General features: G+C 41.6%; 1 protein-coding gene across 5 annotated transcripts in view; it reads right to left on the bottom strand.

The window, feature by feature from the left end:
* Positions 1–23,451, bottom strand: part of ctnnd2a (catenin (cadherin-associated protein), delta 2a) — a 217,204-nt gene that overhangs the window by 32,389 nt on the left and 161,364 nt on the right. For 3 of the 5 annotated variants that reach the window (XM_083529368.1, XM_083529370.1, XM_083529371.1), the window contains 3 exons: positions 22,620–22,803; positions 11,669–11,786; positions 3,587–3,772 (listed from right to left, as the gene is read on the bottom strand). In XM_083529368.1, the coding sequence (XP_083385494.1) occupies positions 3,587–3,772; positions 11,669–11,786; positions 22,620–22,803 (488 nt within the window). The remainder of the gene's footprint in view (positions 1–3,586; positions 3,773–11,668; positions 11,787–22,619; positions 22,804–23,451) is intronic. The other 2 variants (XM_083529369.1, XM_083529372.1) reach the window with 1 other exon arrangement.

A 23,451-nucleotide genomic window follows, 5' to 3' on the forward strand; every position in this document is an offset into this window, starting at 1 on the left:
ACGTTTACTGTCACGAAGCTGTAATCACACGAACGCTGACTAATTAGCAGGTGTTTACTGAAAAGGAACGAGAGAGAGAGAGAGAGATTGAGAGAGAGAGAGAGAGAGAGAGAGAGAGAGAGAGAGAGAGATTTGCTGAAAAACATGGAGAAGAGAGCGGCTCAGACAATGATATGTAGCATGCTATTACGCTAATGTACGTCTTACAGCATTACATATATTTTGTACTTTTCTGACACATACAATATGAGCAAAAGTTTGTGGACACCGACGCATAAGGTTGGCATGTGTTTCTTTTTGAACGTCCCGTCCACACGTAGTCTCCATGGAAAGATGTTCCACTGTAAATGTATAAGATTCATACAGCTACAAAGGTTTGTTAGTAAAGTCAGATAGTGATGTAGGTGAGGTTTGAAGGTCTGGGTGCAGTCAGAGTTCACATGTTTAATAGGGTTGGAGCTCTACAGCAAGTGATCTTCCACTCCAACCAATGAAAAGCAGATCTTCATGATGATTTAAAAAAAAAAGTTTTCTGTTCTCAGATTTCGCAATCAATCATTTGTTTTTATTTGAACTTTACAAATAAAAAGTTAGCAATAGTTTTTGTACCATGCAGCATTTTCTACCACAAATCTGACAAGAGGAAGAACCTGACGAACCCGAGCGTGTTGCAGCGGCATTCAGGAGAATACAGACATTGTGCCAGTCAAGGCGGTCCACTCGCATCTGCTTCGCTGCTCGCATTTAACACTTCTTTAAAAGCAGTAGAATGGAGAAGAGAGAAACGAAGCTGTCAGCTACAGGAACACATCTTTCTCCCAAGGCCAAATCCCAACAACTTGAGCAGAGCTTTCATTTGGAAGAAACTCGACATTTTTATAAGAAACGCAGCTGAGGCGAGGCGAGGCGAGACGAGGCGAGGCGAGGCGAGGCGAGACACTGGCACTGACACGCCCGAGATGTTTTAAATCAAGCTGGAGCATCAGAAGCTGCAGGTTTAACGGACGCTCGTGTTTACACATTTGCCTCCTTCAGTCAATTACCCGTGCTAAATGCTAACAGCTCAGCTCTGACCTGGAGCTCAGGCGGATTTAGCGAGCTAGCCAGCTGCCACTCAGCGATAAATGATTTAGAGGAGTACATTAAGCCTCCACTCGCCTTCAGGCCCCAGTGTCCTGTTTCAAAGTGTTTCACTTCTGCTGGAAAACCAGAGCCCAGCTACAGACTCAACGCCTCACACGCTACAGCCGATTATACAGAACAGAAACGTCTGGGAACAAACGGAAAAAATAAAGAACATATAATATCAGTGTTCATCATAAAATATTTCCTTCTGTATAAGGATCAATCAATCAATCAATTAATCAATCAACGAAAAAGCAAAGAGAAAGAGAGAGAGAGAGAGAGAGAGAGATAGAGATAGAGAGAGATAGAGAGAGATAGAGAGAGAGAGAGAGAGAGAGAGAGAGAGAGAGAGAGAGAGAGAGAGAAAGAGAGAGAGAGAGAGAGAGAGAGAGAGATTGGATGAGAGAGGGAGATTGGATAAGTAAGAGAGGGAGATTAGATGAGAGAGGGAGATTGGATAAGTAAGAGAGGGAGATTGGATGAAAGAGAGAGAGAGAGATTAGATAGTAAGAGAGGGAGATTGGATGAAATAGAGAGAGAGAGAGAGAGAGAGAGAGAGAGAGAGAGAGAGAGAGAGAGAGAGAGAGAGAGAGAGAGATATTGGATGAGAGAGGGAGATTGGATAAGTAAGAGAGGGAGATTGGATGAAAGAGAGAGAGAGAGAGAGTAGATAGTAAGAGAGGGAGATTGGATGAAGAGAGAGAGAGAGAGAGAGAGAGAGAGAGAGAGAGAGAGAGAGAGAGAGAGAGAGAGATTAGATAGTAAGAGAGGGAGATTGGACGGGAGAGATCGGATAAGAGAGTGAGGGATCTGATGAAACGTTTAAACACAACACACTCCTGTGATGTGTATTAAAGGAATCAGATTGATTACAGAGAAAGGAAGACGACGCGGGATCCAGGATTGGATTTTAAATCCGAGACGCAAACCAGCGATCCGATCCGATGTCCAACATGATGGTAAAATTCAGAACTTACAAAAGAGAAACTCCTCCTGCAGTGTTTAATAAAAAACGCTCTCGGTGGAGCGATCGCTCCGATATTGTGAGATTCGAATCGGGGCGTATTTTTTCCTTTTATTGCGCCGTGTTCTCACCAGGAGAACACCGTGATGGATGGACACCTCTTTAATTTCATTTACACAAATTTATTCAGGATTAAAGCTACAACCTGAACCTCATCCATCACCTTTACGCACTCCGGTATAGTGTAGCTCGCTGGCGCCCGCGTCCTGTCATCTTCAGTACACCTCAAACGCCATGTGAGAGACGGCACCTGCGAGGAAATTAGCGCTCATGCAGAGGCACAGAGCCTCAAAATGATGGTGATTTATCACATCTGGAACAGGACGTCTCTGATCTCATCTCATTTTCTACCTACTGCATCCAACAACCCTGAGACACGGAGATGCAAAAAAATGCACTAAATAAATAGATTTGTTTGTTACAGGATATTTGTAAAATATGCGTCTAATAATAGAAATATGTACCTTTTAGGATTGGATTCTGGTTTTGGAGAACCTTTGTACCTGGCAGGACCATTACTTTATCATAGATAGTTCTGCTCAATACACACAAAGTATAAAAGCATCTAAAAAAACTCACAAAAAAAAAAAAATCCTGCAAATGATCCAATCCTTTGTGATTGTGATTGACTGGAAGTTCAGGTTCGAATGAATAATGGACTGTGATTGGCTGGAAGTTCAGGTGTGTGAAGTGGAACGTCTATGGTGAATATGCTGATTTGCATAAAAGGCTGGAGGTACGAGATGAATTTGAGAAGAAAAACATGTTCAAAAGAGCAACAGAACCAAAAATAGCACCAGGAGTTCATTCCAACATCTTCATTAAAGTTATAATCGTTTTTCATTTTGATCCATTCAGTCAGCAAACATCAATAGCAGCTTGAACTCCTCAATGCTGGGAAGTGACCATGGTATAAGGTGATAATCCACAGCAAGATGTGAGACCTTACACTATTTAAATGCTCTCTGCTACACCTCAGGACGTCCAAAGCTTGATTTTTTATTATCTGGGAGTAACATGGAAGTAGCAGTGGAGTTCATGTGATCTCAAATTTGTTGCTTTGGATTATAATTTATACCTAATACATTTTCTTTTCGTGATATTGACACGAAACACTGAGTATGAGCCAATCGTGATACAAATCAGATTTTTTTTTTTTACTACAAACTACTAAAATGTGATCTGACACATTAAATAATAGTGAAATAGGCCTCGCTTGAGCACACACCGGACAGTAAATGTTTACCCAACGGAGGATCTTTACTCCAACAAATTTCTGATGAGATTTTAATCCACATCGCTGCCAGGAATTTGAAGTTTTAATGCTGTTGGCATCCACCATAAACCCCTCTGTGCATTGGGAACTGGATGAACGCGGCCCACAAAAACCTCTGCTAATTGCTTCCCCTCTCCTGCCAACACCAGCACAATCCCCACCTGATCCAGCACCTTCTTTTTCTTCTTCTTCTTCCCCCAGCAGCCCGAACTCTCTCCGTCTTTCCCGTTGGAGTCGCTGCACAGAAGTCCGTCCAGCTCCTCGGTGCCCATCTGCTGTCCCTGAGAAGTTTCCGCAGCCAGTCGGTATGAAAGGTTCCTCAAGATGCATACACAGTTTTCGATGGTCTGAGGAGAACAGGACAAAGATTTCATACAAAGATCTTAAAACAACCTTCATCCTGTTTATCTGGTACATTACAGACACACAAAAAAGGAAAAGAAGACGAAGAAGAAGGATGACCCGCACGTGTAAATGCTCCGCTGCTGGCCAGCTAAATAGCGATCAAATCAAATGCATTAAGCAGCCATTATTGACAACAACGACTCGTCCGTCGCTTATCAGACACGAAAAGGTTCTCTCGGTTCTCGTTCCGTTTCTAAAATGCACTAGAAAGCCACGTGTGCTATCACACATCCCGAAGTGGCTAATGATATAATTATATACTTTTGTCGCCCATTTAAACAAGATGAAAGAAAATCCGTTCAGAAACACGGCAAGGTCGATCCATCGGCCTTTAACTCGTGCTCCATTTAACGAGGTATTAAAGGGAGACGCAGTAGCAGTGGGAGAGGGAAGCCTGCCAGGCAGTGCGGGAATAAATGCGAGGAAATTACGATGAAAAATGACTGACTTGCTGCGACTGGTTGTTTTACTGCTGTTCGCCGAGCGAGGAGGACGAGCCTCTCTGCAAACACGAATAATGACCGTAATCAGAGAAACACTGCCGGAATTACGCTCCGGCATTTCAGACAAAAACACGCTGACGTGGATAATTCGCTCTTTCAGCCGGGCTTAGTGAAGTTCGTGAATAACAATTTCGAGAAATAAAGTTTGCACAAGATGATTGTATTACATTCACATTTATGGCATTTGGAAGACACCATTATCCAGAGCGAATTACAACTGAGCAGGGGAGGGTTAAGGGCCTTTCATAGGGGCCCAGCAGTGTCAGCTTGGTAGTGGTGCGATTTGAAGATGTGACCTTTCGTTCCAACGTCTTAACCACTGAGCTCTGTAGGAGTTGTGGAGCAAATGGATTCAGTTTTTTAACCTACTTAACTTTCTAATCTAAACAGCTAAACTCGAGTCTCCTGGATCGTGATACGCTACAGTAGCTTCTAGTAGAGATGATGCACATGCATTTATATTAGCCATATGTGGTTCTTCCTTAAACTGTAAAGTTGGAGGCACATTTACAATTAAAGAATTTTAACACTCCTCATAAAGAGGGACTTACATTTCTCTCATTTATACAATTGAGCAGCTTTGGGGTTAAGGGCCTTGCTGAGGGGCCTAGGAGAGGCAGCTTGGTGTGGCTGGGATTTAAACTCATAACCTTCAGATCCACAATCCAATGCCTTTACCACTAAGCACCACCTCCATTAGACAGAACTTCTTTGGATGCATTAGCCAATCAAATTTTACTTTCACTTGAACTCGGAGACCCAAACCTTTTCTAGCATAACAGTGCCCCAGTGCACAAAGCCAGCTCCATGAAGATCTGCTTACTATGATTTGGAGTTGGAGATTTTTCTGCTATAGAGCCTCAACACTATTGATACCTTACCATCTGTTGACAGATGATGGATTGACCGTTTATAGCTGCTATACCATAAGTAAGAACATGGAGAAACATGTCTTGCAGCCACTCCACAACACTAAAGGGACAAAAACATAACTAAATAATAATAAAATAAATAAGCAGAAAGTTCTGAAATATTGCAGTGGTATAAGAGGAATAAAAAAACGCATGAGGACGTATGGGACAATAACACATTTTCAAGACTTTGCAGAATCTCCGCTTATTTTATTTTCCTTGAACACCACGACACAGTGTTTTATTCCAAGTGACTGAAACGACGCTCAGAATAATACTGCGCTTGACTGATTTCACGTCATCTGTCACATGAACAAATCCTGAGCGACGCTTTCTTCTACTTCCCTGCATTTCATGTGTTTGGGGAAAAAACACAATAGCAGAAATGTGCTTTTTTTCCTGGTGCTTTGGCTTCAACAGGTTCCATCCTGACAGCACGGTGAAGAACAGATTTGTCATTCTCCACGCTCTGAGCTCAGCGGGGCGTCTGTAATGGCCTCGACACCAGTCGTGAGAAATGCAGGGAAACGCCAGGCTCCGAGTGAAAGCTGAGTGATTAGAGTGACTTGTCCAGGAGGCCAGAGGTGGACCAGCTTTGGCTTTATTTAGAGTTGATAATGGATGAAAGTGATTGCAGTGATGAAAAGAGAGCTGGTTTTATGCCATTTTACGATCAAAGGCTAGTCAGTTTTTCATCGTACACACAACCTGCTCTGGCTAAAGAATGCCTGAAAATACAGACACGAAAGAAAGAAAGAAACAGACACACACACACACACACACACACACACACACACACACACACACACACACACACACACACACACACACACAAACAGCTCCTGGATAATGTGGACATGTACAAGCTCAATGACAGATTTAATTACTGTATTATTATTCCACAAGAACATGTTAATAAGACATTACGATAATAACATTGTCAAGAATTGTTTTTTTTTTGGCATATTATAATAGGCTCAGGTGAGACACTGTAAGACACTGTATCCTATTGTAAGTACCCAAAAATTCATATTTCTCTCTCCCTGTCATCCCTCTACTCTAAACATGCTCCTGAGGTACCACTGACCAGAGCTCCTTTTCCGTTCTTCTTTTCAGATTCGCTCGATCGATCCTGACGTTCTACCTCTGGATGGAATTCTTATCCACTGGAGACACTCTGTGTGAGGATGGTTCCACATGAGCAGCCTGAAGATTTATTAAGTTACTAAGCAACTCAAGATCTTTGAGGATGGATTTGAACTGTAATTAATATCAACAGTCTGCTACAATGTGCTTAGGACCACAGGAACACAGTTTTCTTGAACAGTCCAGCATAGTACTATACACCATTTCAGCTATACAGAGAGAGAGAGCAACGTCCTCAACTGGCCAGAAAGGAACAGCAACGTCCTCAGCTGGACAGAGAAGCAAAGCAACGTCCTCAGCAATACAGAGAGGCGGAGCAAAGTCCTCAGCTGGACAAAGAGGCAGAGCAACGTCCTCAGCAATACAGAGAGGCGGAGCAAAGTCCTCAGCTGGACAGAGAGCCAGAGCAACGTCTTTAGATGGATAGAAAGGCAGTTGGACAGAGACTCAGATAAAAGTCCTCAGCTGGACAGGTAGGCAGAGCAAAGTCCTCAGCTAAACAGGGAGAACAAGTTAAATATTTAGCTGGAAAGGGAGGCAAAGCAACATCCTCATCAAGTTGGAAAAGGTGGGCAATGAATGGTTTAGTAGCCTCTTTCTTAAAAAGGTTTCTGAAAAGGTGATTGTCATTGAGCCAACCTTGAGTGGCTCTAGACAAACTGTCCCACAATCTTGATGAACTGTTTATATCAATTACAATCAAAATCCATCTTCATGGTTCTCTAATTTAACCCTCCACAGTAAATCCATGGATCTTTAGGCTGTTTATTTGGAACCATCCTCAGATGAAAGTGGTGTCCTATTTTAAGAAAACTCTATCCAGAATAAGAGCAAAAGTCAGGTCTAAATTACAGAAGAGGACAGGAGCACTAATATTTCAGGAGCATGTGCAGCTCTACAGAGAGAGAGAGAGAGAGAGAAAGAGAGAGAGAGAGACATGAATTCCATGGTCACATGGTGGTTATGGACAATATCAAGATGTAAGAGATCAACGTGAGAATAGCAAAAAGATGAGTCTTATGCAATAGCGATGGCGTGAAGTTCAGCATGGCAAAGGGTAAGATTGAGAACATCTTCAGTCAAGGATCTGCAATAGAGCAACAAATCTGCTCATCTAGAAGAGTCTCACATGCCTGGGTTCAGCTATAGAACCTCCGATAAACCTGATAGAAAATGTTCTGAATCCAGGCCCAGCCTCAGCAACAGCAAAGATGGCAGATTTCAAGACTCCCATGCTAGATGTTAACACTGATATGGATTCTTCTGCTAGCTCGATACTCTTGCTGTGTTAGACTTGTTCGCTGTGAGTTTTGTGTTTTGTTCAGCGTTTTCATACTTTAAACTTCACAGTTTTCTATCTTTTTTCCCCTTAAATAATTGTGAACAAATTTTTTTTGTCTTCCTGACTAGTGTTGATTGCATTCGTTGCCTCACGCAGTTTATCTTAGCTCTATTCACTATTATCAGCATTATGTCGGCTGTGTGTCTGCCTTTGAGCACAGGTAATGACTCATTCAAGTTACGCACGGTGGAGTTGGAGCTGGAGGCATGTAAAGCAGGTCCAGCTACGAGAGAGGAAAGCTGCGCTGGAATCATCCCTGGTGGATGCTCACTCTTCCCAATTTTTTTATTTCAATTTGCGGGTGGAATCTAATACTCCCAACACCTCAACTCCGTGTATTTTCCTGCCCAGGCCCAGCGCACCTAGAACGCCGCCCGCCCAGGTATCGTTCACTCCGGCGCCGGTGCACCACGGACCCTGGATGCAGCAGCGGAGACTTGCAGCTGGAAAATGTCAAATAAGCCAACACAGTTCTAAACACAAAGCTTTCTAAAGAGTTCTCAAAGTTTTAAAGGAGATCATCACAGAAAATAATCTCGATGCACTCGATGTCTCACTGGTCCATTAACCAAATGACTACATGAGTCTAAACAAATCTAAACCATCAGGAAATGCTTATAAGCACGCGTCCCGTCAGACTGGTCATAGGAGTGGTGTAGCAACCATTAATAGTGCCCTCCTTAATGTCAGTCAAAGATTAGGATTCAGGTTTAAATCATATGAAGTGCTCATTCTTAATTTTGTACTTGACGTACATAGAAAACCCATACTATCTCTCGCTCTGGCCACCGTGTACAGACCCCCAGGGCCCTACGCTGATTTTCGTCAAGAGTTTGCTCATTTTATTCAGACCACTTGACCAATTTTAATAAAGTGCTGCTTGTTGAAGGTTTTAATATTCACGTAGATAATGTAAATGATGCTCTAGGACTATCATTTGTAGACGTATTAAACTCTTTTGGGGTTAAACAAAACATTACTAAATTGACTCATCGTTTTAATTACATACTAGACTTTTACCTCAGAGTGATGATATCACAGACCATTACCTCATACTGTACAAACTACCGGTAGAGCATATTGACTCCGTCTCACCAAGTTATCGATTTGGTAGGACTATTGTTCTAACCACTAAGGACAGATTCATATGTATCCTGCCTGATCTCTGAACATCTCACTAAACCCCTAAATGCTAATGAGCTTGACAAAATGGCTAACAACACAGACTTTATCCTCACCAGCACATTAGACACCGTTGCCCCCATCTCATTAAAAAAGTTTAGAGAAAAACACCTGCACCATGATCTAATAGTCATACGCATGCCCTCAAGAGAACAGCCTATATTCTGGAGAGTAATTGGAGTATACTAAATTGGAGGTTTTTAGAATTGCGTATAGAGACCATATCCCAGGTTCCTCTTTAGAACAGTGGCTAAATTAACAACAAATCAGGAATCTACAAGAGAATTCCATAACAGTTTAGTAGTGAGGACTTTATACATTTCTTCATTGAAAAAATGTAAAGTATTAGAAACACAATTGTGAAGGTCCAACCTCTAACAACATCTTGTGTTCCAGTCTCACATAAAACTCCACAATTAAAAGTACACTGCTTTACAAGTACAGGGCAAGAAGAGCTGTATGATCTTATAACCAAAACCAAATCAACAACAAGATCCAATTCCAACTAAACTCCTGAAAAAAGTGTTACATACAGCTGGTGAGCATCTTCTCAATATTATTAACTCCTCACTATCTTTAGGTCATGTCCCTAAACCCCTCAAGTTAGCATTAATTACACCCCTCATTAAGAAACCTCATTTGACCTGTTTTTAGCTTTAGACCAAGGCTACATCTATCTGTTAGTTTTACTAAATCTTAGTGCTGCATTCGAAACTATGGATCATGATTTTCTCCTAGATCGCTTACAAAATTACATCGGCATTCAGGGACAGGCATTGAGCTGGTTTAAATCCTACCTGTCTGATCGTTACATTTTGTAGGTTTAAATGGAGAACTATCCAGGTTAATGCAAGTTAAATATGGGGTGCCACAAGGTTCAGTTCTAGGACCCCTGCTTTTGACAATTATTTATGCCTTCCTTGGGAAATACTTTTAGAAGGTATGGGATTAGCTTCCACTGTTATGCCGATGATACCTAGCAATATATCTCAATAAAACCCAACGATACAGCTCAATTGGGTCGGATAACTGAGTGTGTTAAAGAATTAAAAGATTGGATGACGTATAACTATCTATTGTTAGCTTGTCCACGAATTCATGACCTCCAGACTGGACTATTGTAATGCATTACTAGATGGTTGTCCTGCATCATTAATAAACAAGCTACAGTGCTACAAGCTACAGCTCAAAACCCTGGCCTTCTCGTAGTTCCTAGAATAGCAAAGTCCACTAAAGGTGGTAGAACATTCTCACATTTAGCTCCTAAACTTTGAAATAGTCTTTGAGGCATCCTGAGGTCTGCGCCAGCTCCAGTCACGTCTCACCTCATGAAGATCACAGACCTTCAAAGAAGTAAATGTCTGCAAAACATCCTAAACCATCTAAACTATGGAAGGTTGTAATGCAGTGGTCAAGGCATTGGACTCTGGAGCGGAAGGTCAAAGGTTTAAATCCCAGCACCACCAATCTGCTACTGCTGGGCCCTTGAGCAAGGCCCTTAATCCTCAACTGCTCAGTTGTAAGTCGCTCTGGATAAGTGCATCTGCTAAATGCCAAACATGTACCAGAGACATACCAGTGCCATTTGGAACCCACTTCATCTAGAGTTTGGACATTGAACCTCTTTGAGTGTTTAAAGGCTCTGCTTCTTTCTCATAACATCTAACAGAGTTTTTATTTACCCCAGTCGCCCCAGTCTTCATCATCAGGGATAAACACACATCCTTCACCTTCATTCTTAAATTCTAAAAAGCTGATTTGAGACAATGTCCATTGTGAAAAGCGCAATAAAAATAAACTTGAAACTTGAATCTTGCTAGTCATGTCTTTAATACGGAGTGAACAAGTATCAGAGCAGAGAAGAAGAAACTAAAAGACATGCTTCTGATGAAATCCATCCAGAAAACTCAATCGGATCATTTCCAAAAAGCCCTTGAGCAGGACCCAGGCTTCTGAACCCAGACTCGCTGATACAGAAAAAATGGTTTTGGAGGAAGACACTGCTACTTCTGGATCAGCGAGCAACCTCGAGGACCCTGTAGGACAAGGAGCCAATGAGTTTTCTTGAGGATTCATGGCTCATGGTGAAGAAACAACAAAAAATGGTGAAAAGAGTGTAAATTAACCAGAGATCCCCAGTGTGAGATGATGGGAAAAGAGCGGAGCTTCAAACCTTGTTATGGAGACATATTTTAAATATTTATTAAAGCTGCATTTTATTCATGTAAATCAGGGAATATAATATAATATAATATAATATAATATAATATAATATAATATAATATAATATAATATTAAATTAGTGTAGTTTTTCTTGTATGATGAAATAAACACTTCTGGACTGAATTCTGATTCTGATGCAAGAGCTACAGAAAGTTTTTTGCTTGGCGACACTGAAAAAGATGAATGAGACAGAGGGCGACAAGGAAGATGAGGAGGAAGAGGAGGAGACGCTGAAGAAGCTGTAATAAGCCAGAGTTTGGAAGTGACCACAGGCAGAATGCTGAATCCGGTGTGTGGCATCAGCACGAGTCAACGCTCAATTCTCATAATCATAAAGGCGTTTCCTGTGCTGACGTTTCCCCCGAAGAGGAACATCGTTAAATCATGATTACAGAACACCGTGTAGGAGAAGGAACCCGAGGCAACCTTGAGAAAGTGTTAGAGCACACAAAATTCACCGTAGTAGTGGGGGAACACACACACACACACACACACACACACACACACACACACACACACACACACACACACCTTGCTATCAATCTCGCTGCTCCCCAGTGCAGTCTGAATGACGAAGAGCAAAGCGTCGGTCAGACCCTCGCACTCCCTCATCCTCCTCCTCGCTTCCTCTCCGGCCGAGCTCACGTTCCTGAACACACACACACACACACACACACACACACACACACACACACACACACACACACACACACACACACACACAGAGTTATAAATTACTGTTGTTTATTAGTGTATTTTAATTACAAAATATTTGTCAAAATAAAAATTGAATTTTTTTTTGGAATAAAAAAATAAAAAAATAAAATAAATTATTCTCTTTTTTAAATGTAGCAATTTGTTATTTATTTTTGATTACTTAATTTTTATGATAATTATAATTATTATTATTTTCCTGCTTTATTCATATTCATATTATTTTATTCGAATAATTGTTTATGATTAGTATGACTATTTTTAATACATAAATACTGCTTTTATCATTATTATTATTAATAATATTATTATATTTTTATAGTTTTATTATTATTATTATTTTTTTATAATTATTTAGCTGTTAGTGTTCATTATGTATTTATTTTGTTGTTCAGTTGTTTAGCTGCTTGTTTAGAGAGAGAGAGAGAGAGAGAGAGAGAGAGAGAGAGAGAGAGAGAGAGAGAGAGAGAGAGAGAGAGAGAGAGAAAGAGAGAAGGGCAGTCCAGAACAACGGAAACAGTGGAAGACAGACAGATCGAGAGCAATGTGTGAGTCGATCATTCTTCTTCTCGTCCTACATGACAGGAGGAGATGAATCCCACGACACACACAGTGACTATCACCCTGACACACCCACCCACACACACACACACACACACACACACACACACACACACACACACACACACACACACAGAGTGAGTAAATGACACTAATCTGCATATCAGATTCTTCAGGTCGTTTGATTGACTTGCGCTGAATCCCGTCCTCGCCGCTGACACGGGGAATATTACACTCCTTAAATAAACCTGAGATCACACACATGGTTTATTTACACACTGATTTCTCAGGAAATAAACCTCCAATATTTCACCAATCGGAACGTCTGATTCTTAAAGGTCTTCTGCTTCGTGTTTGGAGTTTGAGGGTTTAAAGCTTAGGATCCAAACTCATGATTAAAAAATTATTTAGTTTAATTTGATAATTTCATTTCAACAATATCACAGAATAAACTACAGTTTAATATCAGTCACATTCAACTGAGAACTTTTCATAGCATTAAAATATTATCGAGTTCAAAGTTGACCCTGTTTGTAAACAATATCGTTCAGTTCAGTTCAGTTGGAACTGACTCATTTAGAATGAACTCTTTTAAAATTGACTCATTTTGAAATTGACTAATTTTAGAATTGGCTCATTTTGGAATTGGATAATTTTGGATTTGACACCATTTTGGTATTTGACTCTTTTAGAATTGGCTCATTTTGGAATCGACTCATTTGCAATTGACTCTTTTTAAAATTGACAAATTTTAGTATTGACTCATTTTGGGATTGAATCATTTTAAAACTTACTCATTTTGGGATTGACTAGCTTTGAAATTGATTAGTTTTCAGAGAGACTTTTGATAGAGTTTTTTTCATTTTGGAATTAAGTCTATTGAGACAGAATCTGCATTTCTGCAAAGCCTTCTGGTGGCACAATCAGTAGCTGGAAAATTAAAAATTAAAAAAACAATATATTTAACAATATATACTTAAATATATACCATAACATTTTCAGTGTAAAATTTCAACTTGTTAAAAATGCATTATTATGATTATTAATTAAAAACAATAAAATAAAAAAGTAAAGCCTTGCTTCAGAAATCGTTGCCGGTGTTTTATTTCTCACATGGCCTCGAACTGGAGAATTGAGAGCATCGTTACACTATAGCGAGTTTCAGCCGCCTTCTTATTTTTACAGCAAGACAACAGCGAATCAAAATCACATTCCAGATTCCAAAACGGTTCCTCGTGTCACTGCAGCTGGCGAGATTCGATCTTGACTAATAGCCCTCGGCTGCCCAGTGGAGATAAATCTCACACACACACACACACACACACACACACACACACACACACACACACAAGCCTGGAATGAAAGACACCACGAGACGCTCATGTCTAATTTGCATTCTTTTCACTCATCTCAACCCAAATCGATTGCTACGTTTCATTTCGTGCGATCGTTAGACACCGAGGAAACAGAACGGCGTTTGTGTTCGCACTCCGAGAAGCTTCTCTTTCCAACATGTTAAATTGGCAAATGCTTTGGAGCGATATCGCTTCCTCTTACTGAAACACACCACTTCTGCACAACACACTCCCCCGTCTATCCACGTTCCAGCGTTACCATATTGACTTATTAAATATTTAGCGCTGCCTGCTGATTTACTAAAGTAGCATTAAATATAGATTGGTATTGTATGAGGAAGTCTGGTGTGTCAGAGAAGTATGTGAGGGTGGTGCAGGACATGTATGAGGACAGTGTGGCAGCAGTAAAGTGTGCAGTAGGAATGACAGACTGGTTTAAGTTGGAGGTTGGACTGCATCAAGGATCGGCTCTAAGCCCTTTCCTGTTTGCAGTGGTGATGGACAGGTTGAAAGACGAGGTCAGACAGGAGTCTCCGTGGACTATAATGATTGCGGATGATATTGTGATTTGTGGTGAGAGTAGGGAGCTGGTGGAGAGTAGGAACACAACACGTCACAATACATCACAACACGTCACGTCACTTTATATCACATCACATCATGACACACCACGATATGTCACATCATGTCACGCCACGTCACATCAAGTCACGCCACGTCACATCATGTCACGCCACGTCACATCATGTCACGCCACGTCACATCAAGTCACGCCACGTCACATCAAGTCACGCCACGTCACATCATGTCATGTCACGCCACGTCACATCATGTCACGCCACGTCACATCAAGTCACGCCACGTCACATCAAGTCACGCCACGTCACATCATGTCATGTCACGCCACGTCACATCATGTCACGCCACGTCACATCATGTCACGCCATTTCATGTCACGTCACGTGTTACATCGTCCCAAACAGAAACTCTTTATTTCTACATATGGTGTAAAAACCCAACACCCAGAAGATGATACGTTTACTGCAAGTGTTTTCTTATTTTATATTTTATATATATATATGACAGCAATTACTTAATTAAAACCCTTCACACGTGACTCTCTTAGTGTCTGTAGATGTTTGACACGTGACAGCGTCTCATGTTCGAGCGTAAATGCTGATCTGTCCTTCACAGAAACATTGCGTTCCATCTAAAACTCTAAAACTGCAGCTGATGGAGGGTGAATGCACACACACACACACACACACACACACACACACACACACACACACACACACACACACACGCACACTGCACTGGGCCATGTGGGAAAACAGCTAATTAGAGGTTATGCTAATGTGCATCAGGTGCTGAGGAGAGCTTTGTGCAGGTCACACCTGGCTTCAGTCCATGAAACAACAAAATAACACAATAACAAGTTCTCCTGAAGCTCCTCACACTCCTGAAGGACTCGAGGAGACACAAATCCTGAGAACTTTTTGTCCACAAGCCTTCAGGGTCCACAATAAAAAAAGCAGCTGCTGAAAAGATCTGACCCTCATCATGATACTGATACTGCAGTCAGGATCCACCCAATCACTGACCTTCCTCACAAGCTTCTTCTGAGATTCCCAAACCATGGGCTGAGCGCGGAACTCAGCAGAGGGAGCGCGTGGGCTGAACGGCTTTGTGCTGACGGAGCAGAACTGCTGAGTTCAACTTAACACCTTCCATAAAACACTTCAGACTCGAGTGCAAAAATACACGAGACAACAGCAGAACGGAGACACAAATCTCCTGAAGTCCAACGTGTTCCAACTTACAAATGTGTACACGGCTTCTGTTACATACCAGGAAGGAGGGAAAGAAGGAAGAAAGGAACAAAGAAAGGAAAGAAGAAAGGAAAAGTAGGAAGAAATGAAGGAAGGAAGGGAGAAAGAAAGTTAATAAATAAACTACGATGGACGAAAGGAAGGAATGGAAGCAGAAAGAAATAAGGAAATAAGGGAAGAAGGAAAGAATAAAATGAAGAGGGAAGAAAGGAAGAAAGTGAACAAACAAAAACCACAAGGAAGGAGAATATTAAGGATGGAAATTAGAAAGGAAAGAATGAAGGAAAAGAAGAAGAAGAAGAAAGAATTGAAGTTAATAAATAAACCACAATGGAAAAAAAAGGAATGGAGGCAGAAAGAAAGGAGGGAAGAAGAAAAGAGGGAAATGAAGATGAAAGGAAGAAAGTGAACAAACAAACCCCACAGGGAAAGAAGGAAGGAGGGATGGAAAAAAGAAAGTCAGTACTCAATAGTCTTCAATCTAACAGAGGAATAGTGCTGCTAATCTCCTAGTGTGCGTGTGTGTGTGTGCGCGCGCGCGTTTGTGTGTGTGTGTGTGTGTGTGTGTGTGTGTATATACAGTGCATTAACGCTGTTCAGAATCGGAGCTGGAACGTGGCCCAGTGTGGTGCAGAGTCCAGCAGGGGTGAAGATCGCGAGCTTGTAGAAAAGTGGTTTGCTAATTTTGCATGGTTAATGAGGCTCCGCTTTTTACTGCTTATTCGTGTAATTTATTTTCCGTCACTCTCCATAAACTCCATCTAATCGATGAACATCCTTTGTTAGCTAATTACTTATTGAACACAGTTTAAACACACCTTATCCTTTTCTTTTAAACAAGGAAACCTTTTCTGTTTTCACAACGACGGTTTAATAGTCATGAGGGACTTTTTCAGGTCTGCTGCTGTAAACAAATAAAGATTTTCAGCTAAAAGCTTTATTATGTACGCACTTCACCGCTTCACCGCTTCACCACGTCACCGCTTCGTCCCTGTTCTTAGTTTTACACAAATTTCCAGCCCCGCGGTTTTCAGGCGTAAAAAACGCAGAGTGACGTGTTAGCACAACGCTAGGTCTATAAGCGAGCAGGTTCAGATGAAGATCCATCACCTGCAGGCCGTGTGACAGTGAAAAAGGAAACACAGAAAGATAGCTTGCTAGCGAACGTGTCGGTCACCGGGTTTGGAATGCTGATAAGCGAGATCTCCTGCAAGCTCGACTCTTGAGGTTTCGAGAAGTAAACATGCTTATTAGGGCTGCTGGGAAACTCTGATGATCAGGAGAGCCCAGCGTTTTCCCACACTGTTCTCCGAGAAACTCTGCAGCTGTTCTCCCATCGCCTGCTCATAATCAAGGCAATCATCTGTTCTTCTGCACATGTGGCCCAGCGTTTCCAAATATCTGCCTTCACTTATTTGGATTTGGATTTAATTCCACATGCCACTCTGAATTTCTGAGGCATTATCTTCTAAGCAAACCTCAATGCCATGAAAGGTCTTCCAGCTGCAACAACTTTTAACCAATTCACGTCATGTGGAGTCAAATCCAATCAAATCCAGTCCAATCACTCTGATTCTGATTCGATCAAAGTGTAAAATAAACTAGTTTATTCCAGTCCAAGCGAGTACTCTCCAATACAGTCAATTCCGATCCCAGTTCAAGTTCTGTTCAAGTTTATATAGTCTAATCTACTCAATCCAATCCAAAGCTAATAAGGAATACACTAGTCAATTACTAGCTAATACACTTGTTTAGTCTATTACAAACATGTCAAATCCAATCTAATGCAGTCTAACCTACTTCAGTCCATAAATACCCAATCCAATAAACCTAATACATTACAAATTAACAGTTTAGTCTAATCTATTCCAAGCAAGCTTAGTCCAATCCAAGATAATGTAGTTTAGTTAAATACATTACAAACTAATATAGTTTAGTCAAATTAATTCCAAACAAACTTTGTCCAATCTAACATAATGCAGTCCAATCTATTACATTCCAAACAAAACTGAGCCCGATCTAAGATTATGCCTTTATTATACTAGATTATGTCTAGTTTAATTCAAGAGAATGCAGTCTAGTAAACCAAACTAATGCAGTCTAGTCTAATCCATTCCAAATATCTTAGTCTAATCCACGATAATGCAGTCTAGTCTATTCCAGTCCATACATGCCCAATCCAATCTAAGGTAATGCAGTCTAATCTTATACATTACAAACTAATACAGTCTAGTCTAATTCATTCCAAGCAAGCTGAGTCTGATCTAAAGTAATCCAGTCCAGTCCATTATAAGCATGTGCAGTCTAGTCCAGTCCAATCCAAACGAATACCGTTTTGTCTAGCTCGTTATAGCTCACAATACTGTATATATTTGATCAGAATGTATAAATCTTGTCCATTGCTGATTGATCAATAGGGACTTAAATAAAAATAAACTCAAATAAAAATCATTTAACTTCCACTTTTAACACTTTCATATGAAATGCGTGTAAATTTTTCTAAATTTCGAAGTTTGAACCCGTGATATACGTTATGTCTGACCCCCTTAGCTTCTAAATGATCATCCCTCGTACCTTGTAGACGCACCTGGTTTGAACCGCATTAGAACGTTCTTCAGGTCTCCCTAAAGCGTTTGGTGAACACCTTCTGAAGGAGGAACATCTTTTTGTAAAATGTACAACTGATAATTCCATTAGTAATAAATCTCCGCTCTGGAAACAGTCCCAGAAAGACTGGTGTTCTGTAATATTCAACCCTAATGGATTTCCCAGAACACTACATTGGGACTTGGGAGCGCAGACGGACATTCTGCCTTCAGCTAAGTGACGAACTCTGTACATCTCCACAAAGCTCATTTTAGCTGCCACTGGCAGAGTCATTCATCAAAGTGTTTGGGTTCCCCGAGCGAAGCTCCCTGTACTTATTGGAGTGTGTACTCTGTGGTTCTCCTATCTGCTGACATGCTGCCTTTCCTGGAGCACAAAAGATCTCCAAGATGGGTGGTGCTGGATACCCACATGCTCCTCTGTGTTCCTGCTCAGGCCAAGCTCGATTCTTAGAGCCTTAAATCACACGATGTTCTCTTATCACCTTGAGTGCTTTTTAAGATGTTTGACGAGGGTAAATCGAGGGTATTTTTTTGCTTCTTGCAGCATCTGAGACCTGCTGATTGGGCCTGGACCATGCCGAGATGACTTTATCTCGAAAGACCTGCTTTTATTAGACACGTCTATCGTCCTCTGAGGATTTTTAATACACTCGGTTTCTTCAGGTGGAAGTGATTTATAAAGGAAGAGCAGCAAAATTCCCATTGGGACGGAGCTCAATTCTGAAAAACGCTGCTTCACTGCTTTTCCAAGGGGCTCGAGCGCTTTTCTCTCCGCCTGACTGAGAGACACTTTGACAAATCTGCAGTGGTGGAATTAAGATGCTTCTTGAAGGACATCTGACTGGCTGCAAATTAGGACATTGGATGGTGGAAGCTCTGCAAAAACCTGCCGTCTTATCTAGTCCAAACGCTGTACCACATGGTGATGTCAATATTCGATCGCCATAAACACTCCTCTGTGCAGAACCAGGAGGCGGAGCTCGACTGGATCCGAGTCCTCTGATTAGAGCTCTAACCTCAATGCTCTACAAAATAATCACGTCTAAACAATGGAGAATCACGGAATGAAATGGCACGACGTGATGGATTTACAGCATTCATCCTGAGGCCATGTCCACGTAGCTCTTTAAAAAAACACTCTGCAAAGTAGACTGTGAAAATGGGGGCTTTCGATAACGTTGACAAATTGTTCTGGTTACAGCAGAGCAGGGGTCTGCAACCTTTGTGACCTAAAGAGCCATTTTTGACTCATTCCCACCAAATAAAATTTGTCTGGAGCCGCCAAAATTTTGACCTTTAAATTAATTAAAAACGCTATTTGTTGTTTGATGCAGATGTAAGGAAGGTGCCTGGTTGCACCACTAGGTGGCACTAGTGTGATTTCTATTGTATTGGGATGTTAGCAATTCATAAGCCGGCTGATATTTTAATATCGATTCATTGTGAATGACAAAATATAAAAAAGATTTTTTCCTCAGATGCAAAAATAAGGACTGTTCGCTTTCAAACTGTGTAACAAAAAAATTTAATATAATTTTTGTTTATATGCATGTAATTTTGTCAAGGCTGCAGCAGGGGGCGTGAAGAGTCACGGTTCACTGACCCCCGGTGTAGACGTAGCCTTAGTAACTGCCTGGTGAGGGTCATATTGTTTTATATCAGACACCTAGTTTGCTTTGGTAACAAAGTCGACTCAATACCGCTGGAGTGATGTAGCTAAGGCCGAGAAACTGTCCTGCCATTTTTTTTGCTCTTTTTGCTCCATGTATTCAGAGAAACCCGAGTTCAAGTTCAAACCAAACCCACTCGGTGTCTAGACCCCGATCCAGCTCTGGATATTCGGAGCACTAAACATTATGCAGCTACAGATTGAGCCGTATGTAAACAATGAATCCTGACCTGAACGACTTCCTGCCTACATATTATTGCAAACATCTGCAAGCTACAAGCTTTTTATTTTTCTTCTACGATGGATATGGATAGTATTTCAGATACAGGATTGTTTTTTTTTTTCAGCTAGACAAAGACGGCGGGAATTACCTGCACACAGCGCAACCTTCGGAGGAGCTCGTGTTCGGGAGGCACGGCGATGCTTCACCTCACTCCAGTGGGCAATTTAGAGCGTGGCTTTGTGTCTACAGAAAATAAACTCCTGAAAGTCTTTAGGTGTCTCTGTGTGTTTGTGTGTGGAAATGTCTCTTTCGACATGCTCGTTCTCTTCTCAAGCAAAGAGCCAGAATAAAGGCGAAGAGCGTCTCATGCACACCAGCGAACCGAAGACGTTATCTGTAAAAATCCTTCAGTTAAATTAACTCTCGTTTCTTTTCCCACGAATCTCTGAAGCCAAACAAAAGGTGTGCGCTAAGCTCCGAAAGACATTCGTTTAGCAGAGTTGCTATGGATACGGGGTGGAACGAAGGCCCCGGCGAGAGTAATATCGCGCCCTGGAGATCCATGGCTTCCTCGTTGTCATTTTTCACTCGACTCCCAGCGACCGAGTTCACGCATAAATCCTAATACTGCGGAAATTATGCACGGTCATTACGCGTTATTACAGCGCATAAATCATACCTTCTGCATCTTTTGCCGCGAGCCTCAGTTTCTTTTCTTGTTCGTTCACAGTTTCGTTTCTCGTCTGCAGCGACGATGTGACCTGCTTTAACAGAGGGGGTCCTCCTTCCATCTTTTCCACTTTTAACATCGTCACTCGTTCTTTTCGTTTTGTGACACTATGTCATTATGTATAGTGTGTATGTGCATGTGTGTATTGTGTGTGTGTGTGTGTGTGTGTGTGTGTGTGTGTATAGTGTGTGTGTGTGTGTGTGTGTGTGTATAGTGTGTATATGTGTGTGTGTGTGTGTGTAGGGTGGATGTAGTGTGTATGTATACAGTGTGTGTGTGCGTGTGTGTATGTGTGTGTATGTATACTGTGTGTGTGTGCATGTGTGTGTGTGTGTGTGTGTGTGTGTGTGTGTGTGTATAGTGTGTATGTGTGTGTAGGGTGTATGAAGTGTATATGTATACTGTGTGTGTGTGTGTGGTGTGTATGTGTGTGTGTGTGTCACTGTGTATGTATAGTGCGCATGTGTGTGTGTGTGTGTGTGTGTATAGTGTGTATGTGTGTGTAGGGTGTATGAAGTGTATATGTATACTGTGTGTGTGTGTGTGTGTGTGTGTGTATGTCACTGTGTATGTATAGTGCGCATGTGTGTGTGTGTGTGTGTGTGTGTGTGTGTGTGTGTGTGTGTGTGTGTGTGTGCGTGTGTGTGTGTGTGTGTGTGTGCGCGTGTGTGTATAGTGTGTATGTATAGTGCGCATGTGTGTGTGTGTGTGTGTGTGTGTGTGTGTGTGTGTGTGTGTGTGTGTGTGTGTGTTTCTCATCAAAGCTGTATGACTGAGAACCACCACAGAAACCCTGTAGATACACAGTTCTTACTTGGACCCAAATTCTAAAGAGCAACTCCACCAAGACTGCTGTAAGAATAAGAGGAAGAAGAGGAAGATGAGGAGGAGGAGGAGAAGGAAGACGAAGCAGGAGTGATGTCTATCCTCTGAGTGAAAATGCTGTAACAGCGTCTAAAAGCCGCTCACAGACATAAAAGCACACAGTCACACTGTAAACACGCTGTCAGGCTTCAGAGACGGTTTGAAGTCGAAATCTCGCATGCACGAAAGAAGTCCCTCGTATCAGGATAAGAGAAAAAATCCCACTGCTCGGTGCTCCGTGGATGCACTCAAACATCAAGCTGTCACTGGAACTATACTGGAAAAAATACTTTTTCTAAACTGCTTCTCCTCTGAAACAGGACAATTGTGGATTTATTAGCAATACATGCTAACATTAATATAAATATATAACACACACACACACACACTCACAATCACACACACATAATACGGACAAATGTTTGTGTACACTTGACCATAATATGAGTATGTAGGTCAGAGCTCTACAGCAGGAGATCCAACCCCTGTATCTTCATGGAGCTGGTTTTTGTGCACGAATGTCTGCTGGAACAGCTTTTTGGTCTCCAAGTTAAAGTGAAGAAAAAATGTCATGCTCCTGAATCCAAAGAAAAGATACAATTGTATAGGGGGAGGGGCTTGTGTGTGTTGTATGTGTTTATAGTGTGTATATGTGTGTGTGTGTGTTCATCGTGTGTACGTACAGTGTGTGTGTGTAGGATGCATGCATTGTGTGTGTGTGTATAGTAAATGTGTGTGTGTGTGTGTGTGTTTGTGTATGTGGAAAGGGGGAGGGGCTTCAGATGGGGCTTCAAATGGCCTTTGTTGGGGAAAAAATAAATAAATAATAAGCCATGGCCAGACCGATTTAAAATAAAGAAATGTGGAGATTTGTGAAGAAGTATATGAAAACCGGTTCGGTTTAATAACATGGAGGTTCTCTGACCTCAGGCAGCCTGTGGCGTTGCGCAGGACGAGTGAGGTGTGCATCTGCAGCTTGCGGTCCTCCTGATGCGGTGAGACGTCCCAGGCGGACAGAGGGATGATCACGGTGTTGGTCAGGACTGCCAGAGCATCCTGGATGATAGGCATCTTCAGTGCATCACATGATGAGAGGTTCCATAACACACCTGGGACACACACACACACACACACACACACACACACACACACACACACACACACAAATAAATACATATATATATATATATATACACATTATCCGTACTCAGCATTGGGGACAAACTCTGGGAAGTGGCAGGAACTTTAGGAAGATGGTGCAACCTTGACAACAGGAGATGTTTCTGTCAGCACAAAACGCTGGCACTGATGTAAGCGTCAGATACGGTGAGCTCAGCTGTTTTTATAATAAATATTGAACATGACAGTGTGGAGTCTGAGAAATGATAACAGGTACATGCGATCGTAATCCGAGACGTGTTCAGCTGATACCTTTAAGGCTAATTCAGCGAAACAGGAAGTCACACAGAGAACATTACTGTTCTACAACTTGTGTTTGCTCTCGGAAAGCAAAACAGAATGTTATGGTACCCGAACAGCCGCAAAAATAAAGAGTGCAAAATAACAGGATAAAATACTGTGTGGGAAAAAAGGACACGCCCACTTTATTGGAAGAAGAAGACACACCCACTTTTAGGGGACAAAAGGACACCCACTTTGGGGGGAAGACCCCACTTTATTGGGGGGGGGGGTATGCCCACATTTTGTCGAAAATTAGGACACACCCACTTTATTAGGGGAAAGGGTACACACCCATT

Source organism: Silurus aristotelis, assembly GCF_946808225.1.
Source record: "Silurus aristotelis genome assembly, chromosome: 25".
NCBI classification, from domain to species: domain Eukaryota; kingdom Metazoa; phylum Chordata; class Actinopteri; order Siluriformes; family Siluridae; genus Silurus; species Silurus aristotelis.